This window comes from Rutilus rutilus (genome assembly GCF_951802725.1).
Source record: "Rutilus rutilus genome assembly, chromosome: 22".
NCBI lineage: Eukaryota > Metazoa > Chordata > Actinopteri > Cypriniformes > Leuciscidae > Rutilus > Rutilus rutilus.
In genome coordinates this window covers 31,613,435-31,620,587 of record NC_140227.1, presented here as the reverse complement: position 1 = coordinate 31,620,587, position 7,153 = coordinate 31,613,435, and the positions used below count along the sequence as shown (strand labels likewise).

The 7,153-nt window shown below is 36.9% G+C and overlaps 1 protein-coding gene across 2 annotated transcripts in view; it reads left to right on the top strand.

The window, feature by feature from the left end:
* LOC311281827 (atlastin-2) overlaps positions 1-6,500 on the top strand; it is a 19,718-nt gene extending 13,218 nt beyond the window's left edge. Inside the window, exons 9-14 of one of the 2 annotated variants that reach the window (XM_084395129.1) lie at positions 1,956-2,083; positions 2,178-2,234; positions 3,163-3,234; positions 3,726-4,157; positions 5,692-5,706; positions 5,825-6,500. In XM_084395129.1, the coding sequence (XP_084251255.1) occupies positions 1,956-2,083; positions 2,178-2,234; positions 3,163-3,234; positions 3,726-4,157; positions 5,692-5,706; positions 5,825-5,935 (815 nt within the window). In that variant the 3' untranslated portion in view covers positions 5,936-6,500. The remainder of the gene's footprint in view (positions 1-1,955; positions 2,084-2,177; positions 2,235-3,162; positions 3,235-3,725; positions 4,158-5,691; positions 5,707-5,824) is intronic. The other variant, XM_084395130.1, reaches the window with a different exon arrangement.
* The last annotated feature ends 653 nt before the right edge of the window (positions 6,501-7,153 follow it).

The window sequence follows — 7,153 nt, the reverse complement described above, 5'->3', positions numbered from 1 at the left end:
CTCCGAAACAACATTAAGAGCCTTTTAGGGCTGCCCTCATAAAGTCGACTCCCCGTTAGTTGACTAGAAGAGGTTTGGCTGAACAACATTTTATCAGTCAGTTGGTCTCAGAAGAAAAACACTCTACAGGAAGTGCTGAAATCACGCGGGCTGTAACGGACAGATCGTTAACAGCAAGAAATCCAAACATTAGCCTATCATTCATCGACCTCAAATATGGCTTATCACTTAAAACGTGTAAGTAGCAGCACTTTACAAGGCCGCTCGCTCTAATGTTCACATGGATGAATGTGCGCTGATATTAGGCGGATAAGTGTTTGTGTGGAGAAGCTCTGACTGCGTGACACACACGCGCCGGCGCCATCACTTGCATTTAAAGGGACGGTTCGGAGTAAATCAGCCTAGGGTCCTCTGCACCATGACCTCGAGCCGAACCCCCCCCCAGAAGCCTTTTCCCCCTTGGTTGAACATTATTAAAGTTAGAGCTTATTTAGAGACATCAGCCGGATGGTTTAGTGCAGGCGCTAATGGATCCAAGGCTGTATCTGGTAAATTACCGCACTAATAATGCCCAGAATGCACCAAACTTCTACAGTAGCACAAATAGGTTCTGTACTCATAAAACGAGGCATTGGAAAGTGTGTAAGTACATCAGGAGTTTATTTAAATAACACTTGCCTGACGGCTAATGCTACCGCTAACCCGGACGTCGACGTCACTTCCGTGATTTGGGAAAAGCATGTAAATGTCCTGCAGAAAGCGTAACGTGTAACGACGAATTATTATTTTTTCCAAAGTGTTGACAACTTAGTGTTTGGCTCGAGGTCATGGTGCGAAGGACCCTAGGTTGATTTTACTCCGAACCCTCCCTTTAACGTGAAATATCCTACTCCATTATTTTTGGTCATACAGACAGGAGTAATGCGAACTGTAAAGGGTCTACTTTTATTTCTGTGAACTCACAATCACAACAAAACATTGTGCTTTTGTAAAAAGATGGAAACGGAAACTCAGCGTATACCAGCGTAAAACTATCTATAGATATACATTTAATATTCAACAATATTATTGATCTGCCTTATTACGGGTGGACGATGATGCAATTTTCTTCTAGAAACAAACTTTGTTGTATTATTTTTATGTTATCAATGTGAAGCTGCTTTGATACAATCTGTATTGTATAAAGCGCTATATAGATAAAGGTGACTTGACTTGACTATAGAAAGCTTGAAATATCTACTTTTAAATAAACCAACTCAAATGGAAAATAAATATTCTCAGATGATGTAATCTGCATGAAACGGGCCTATATGCACACGTGTCCACTACTGCGTAGATGATGATGTCAACATCGTGACTTAATCTCTGCTGCCGGTGTGCTGTGGCTTTATGCGTGTGTTTGAGCGCTGATTAGGCTATGTAACGTATAGGCAATTAAAGGCTTGTTATGATTTATGGCTTAATATAAACTCACGATTAGTCGACTAATTGCTTAAATGAACAACTAGAAGAATATTTAGTCAAAGGCAGCCCTAGAGCCTTTAAAATAGCATAATAGGCGCTGTTACGACCCCTCACCGTTTTTAAAAGTCTAGGGAATTAGAAGGGGAACATTAGGCCGACCCTTCAGCAATTATAACCATTAAACCACTGGGAGATTCATTCTACTGTGATATATTGCTTTCATAATTTCTTCAAATTTAATATTGGCAGGTTGGCTTCATATTTCAGTGCAGTTTTGCGGTTTAATATTCACACACACTAGTTCAGATCACAATTTGACAGCCCCACTTTTGATCAATTCATCCAAATTTAGCCAAATTCCATGACATTCTGTGTTGTACAGTAAATTTCCATTTTTATGAAATCATAGAGCCCTGGTCTTCACATCTGTGTGCTGATGTTTGATCATGTTTAAATCCACTGATGGCCCAAATAAGTGTGTGTGTGTGTAGACATCGACGACGAGTTCAAGCGAGAGCTGGTGAATCTGGTTCCGCTGCTGTTGGCTCCAGAGAACCTGATGGAGAAGGAGATCAGCGGCTCTAAAGTCACGTGTCGAGATCTCCTACAGTATTTCAAAGTAAGAGTGTTTTGCAGCCGGTCTCCATCGCTCAGATGTTTGCTGGGATTGACCCGTGTGTGTGTGTGTGTGTGTGTGTGTGTCTCTGTCTCAGGCCTACATGAAGATCTATCAGGGCGAAGAGCTGCCGCACCCCAAGTCCATGTTACAGGTGCAGACGTGTGGAAATACTGCTTTGGCACATACTCATGATTTTGCATATTTGATCAATTTATCGGATTTATTTTTGTTCATTTATTATTTATTTTTAATGTATTATTTTGTTTATTTTTATTTATTTTTTCTCCATTAAACTTGAGGCAAATGTCAAAAGCACTAAACATTCCTGTTATATTATATATTTTGTCAATTTATTTTGTTTTATTTTTATGCATTTATTATTTATTTCTTGTATTTGTCGAAAGCACTATACATCTTTAATTTTCCAGTCTTTTTGTATTTATTTTTTTATTTGGTAAATTGTATATTTGATCAATTTATCTTATTTTTATATTATTTATTCAATTAAGTATTATTCTATTTATTATTATTTTATTTTTTTTCCTGTAAACTTTATAAGGCAGGCGTCAAAAGCACTAAACATTCCTGTTATATTATATATTTTGTACATTTTTAATTTTCCAGTCTTTTTTTTTTTTTTTGGTAAATTGTATATTTTATCAATTTATCTTATTTTTGTTCATTTATTATTTATTTTTAAAGTATTATTCTTTTTTTTTTTTTTTTTTGTAAACTTTATAAGGCAGGCGTCAAAAGCACTAAACATCTTACATTTTCACGTAGTTATTGTTTCTGTTATGTTACATAATTTATCCATTTATTTTTGTGCATTTATTTTATTTATTTTAATGTATTATTCTTTCAGTTGTTTATTTTTATTTATTTTAAATTTTCCCCCTAGTAAATTTTCTAAGGCAATTATATTATATATTTTATCAAATAATTGTACATTTTTGTGTATTTATTTGTTGTTTATTTTGAATTTATTATTCTAGTTATATTTATTTTACTGTTTATATTTTATTCGCATATGTTGATCTGTGTGTGTGTGTGTGTGTGTGTGTGTGTGTGTGCCGCAGGCGACCGCTGAAGCAAATAACCTGGCAGCCGTAGCAGGAGCGAAAGACACGTATAACAAGAGCATGGAGCAGGTATGACACACACACACACACACACACACACACACACACTCAGACAGACACACACTCACTCACTCACTCACTCACTCACTCACTCTGGTTTGTTTTGCTATACTTGAGGACATTCCATAGGCGTAATGGTTTTTATACTGTACAAACTGTATATTCTGTCCCCCTACACTAACCCTACCCATCACACACACACACACATGACTTCTGTTATCCCCGTGTGCAGGTGTGTGGCAGAGACAAACATGCACACACACACACTCATGACTCCTGTTATCCCCGTGTGCAGGTGTGTGGCTGAGACAAACACACACACACACACACACACACACACACACACACACACTCATGACTCCTGTTATCCCCGTGTGCAGGTGTGTGGCGGAGACAAACACACACACACACACACACACTCATGACTTCTGTATTGCAGGTGTGTGGCGGAGACAAACACACACACACACACACACACACTCATGACTTCTGTATTGCAGGTGTGTGGCGGAGACCAGCCTTACCTGGCTCCGGCCGATCTGGAGCGACGCCACATGGAGCTGAAGCAGACGTGTGTGTGTCAGTTCCGCGCGGTGAAGAAGATGGGCGGCGAGGACTTCTGCCGCCGCTATCAGGACCAGCTGGAGCAGGAGCTCGACGACGCCTACGCTAACTTTCTCAAACACAACGACGGAAAGAACATTTTCTTCGCGGCGCGCACGCCCGCCACGCTCTTCGCCGTGATGTTCGTGATGTACGTGGTGTCAGTGGTGACGGGCTTTGTGGGTATAAACTCTGTGGCGGTGGTGTGTAACGTGACGATGGGCGTAGCGCTGGCGTCGCTGTGCATCTGGGCGTACGTCAAATACTCAGGAGAGTTCAGAGAGGTGGGCAGCTTCATCGACCGCGTGGCGGAGACCCTGTGGGAACAGGTGCGTAACACACACCTTCTTCTGATACACACACTGATCTGTGCTGTCTGTATTACAACACTCTCCTGGTCTTATTTAGATAAGACTCTTATTCTGTAGTTTCCTCTCTTCCCCTCACTCGTCCATTTTTTTTAAATCCAAATTTATCCATTTAAATTTATTTTTATTATTTATTTGTTATTTATATTATTTATTTATTTATTTATTTAGTATGATTTTATAGTAAAAAGTATAGACACAAGGCAAGTGTCAACAGCACTAACAATTTGTACATTTTCACCTTGTTATTGTTTCTATTATATTATTTAATCTAAATTTATTTTATTTATTATTCTTATTTTTTGTTTATAATTTTATAGTGTATCTATTTATATATATTTTTTTATCCGTTTAATTAATTTAATATTTTTATTTATTTTAATTTGTTTAATGTATTTTGAATACTTTTCTCCAGTAAACTTTCTATCATTGTATATTTTATTAAATGTACTATTTTTATGATGTTTTTTCAGATTTTTTTTATTAATATTATTTTTATTATTATTTTATGTTTTTATTTATGATTTACTTGTATTATTTCACTGAACGCTCCCCAGACACTGGTCTGTGCTTTTCCTCCTCCTGTCTGTATTGCAACACTCTCCTTGTCTTATTTAAAGAAGACTCTTATTCTGTAGTTTCCCCTCTTCCCCTCTCACCTGTAGCTCCTCCAGGTGCACTCAACTCTACATTTGATGACCTGTCTGTGTATTCTTTGATCGTGTCAGATTCAGGTTATATTAGAAGTGCATAGAAATTTTATTTTATTTGGAAAAACGTTCTAAAGCAGGAGTCAAAACATTTACATTTTCATACAGTAATTGGTTCTGTTATATTGTATATTTATTTTTTATGTTGTACATTTATATTTATTTTAATTAATTTAATTTTTTATTATTTAGTTATTTTTTGTTTTATAATATTTTACAGTAAAACAGAAAGGCAAGTGTCAATAGCACTAACAATTTGTACATTTTCACCTTGTTATTGTTTCTATTATATTATTTTATAAATAATTTGACTGTTTTTCTCCAGTAAACTTTCTACTGTTGTATATTTTATTAAATTATTTTAATTATGTATTCAGATTTCATTATTATTTTATATGATTTATTAAAAATGTTCCCTAGTAAACTTTCTAAGGCAGGCGTGAAGCACTAAACATTTGTAGAATTTTCAGTTTTTCTGCTATATTACATATTTTATATATATATATATATATATATATATATATATATATAATTTATTTTTTGTAATTTCTTTATTAATTTACACTGAAGAGCTTCAAAACCAACCGCACGTTTCAATTTCTACTTGAAAATTCAGTTGTTGTTTTTAAAGTTGTCATATTTTCATCTTAACGTTAAGAAAAATGAGTTTTCAAATGAACATGCAGCAAGAGGTGTGTGTGTGTGTGTGTGTGTGTGTGTGTGTGTGTGTGTGTGTGTGTGTGTCTCTATAACGTCTCGCTCTCTTCTCATTCACGCTCACACAGAGGACGCCGAGGAAGGTGAGACTCTGCCCTCTAGTGGCCTCTGACCTCTTGATTTAAATCACACGAGTGTGTGTGTGTGTGTGTGTGTGTGTGTGTGCGTGTGCGCGGTACTAACACTCATCCCTCGTTTTAGGTCTTTTCCAAACTTTTTGAAGTTGCCAGGAGCAAAGTGACGCTGAGCGCCCTGATGCCGCCGCAGCGACAGAGACTGTCCTCGAACAACAACGTCAAGAAGCGGAACTAGCCGTTTTGCTAGCGTCACGTTTTGAAGAACGTACTCGGCACGTTCACCCTCTTCTGTCCCACTCGGACCGAGGATTCTGGGGGTTTTGCGGGGTCTTTCACCAGGTGTCCTCTCTCTCATGCCATTCCCACGCTGTATGTGTTCACGGAGAAGCGTTCGGCCTCCGGAAGAGGACCTCGTTGAGAACCGTACCAATGATTTGTGTGTGTCTCCGCTGTACAGATGAACTTTCCTCGGCTTCGATCATTCCATCCAGACGTGTGTTCCTGTACAGATTAGGATTGTAAGCCGGTCACGTGTAGGGCATGTTGTACGAGATCTGTGTGTAACTCTACACTCTTCTTTTGTAGCAGGAAAAACGATGGTTTCATGTTTATCTGCAGGAATGCTTCTGTGGTTTCGTGTCCATGTTGGAGAGAAACACACACACACACACACTTAGTTTTATACTGTCTTCATTCATGCCATCTGCCTTGAGCGTCATGATTCTGGAATGTTTCATTGTTTTTCACTTATAATTGTTTCTTTAATTTATTTTTCAATTTGATTAAAACGAATCACTGTACATTTGCGTGTCGATTGTGTTTGTGTTTGAGATTCACTTCAGGACAGTGGAAATGTTTTACCGTTTATTTTATTTTATTTGCTTGCCTGAGCAAGACGGATTTAGATTTTAAATCATCTAAATTTGTTTTTTATTAAGTTATATTATTATATATATTTATTTCCACCGCTTTGTCGCTTCAAAAAGCTCATAACGAGATCGTAAAAGCCGTTTACTCCACATTTTTTTGAAGAGACTCGATCGATTTATTTAAATTTATGATTCGTTTGTTTTTCAAAGATGAACAAAAGTCTTACATGGTTTGGAATGAGTAATTTTATTGACATTTTATATTCATTTTTGGGTGAACTATCCCTTTAAATGTATTTATTTAAAACTATGTTTTTTGCCGTTTTAAATTGGAAATATTTACATAATCCTGTGCATGATATATCATATATGAATTTGACGAGGCAAGAGACATCGCTATCCCATTAAGTTTAGAAAATGTTATTTCTGAACGTCCAATTTTTAAGTGTTTTTAAAAAAAATGTCTTGGTTGATGATGAGAGATGATATTTGTTCAGCCCCAACGATGTGTGTGTGTGTGTGTGTGGACCGTATAAACTGCAAAATAAAAAAATATTGATATTTTTGTCAACGGATCGGACATA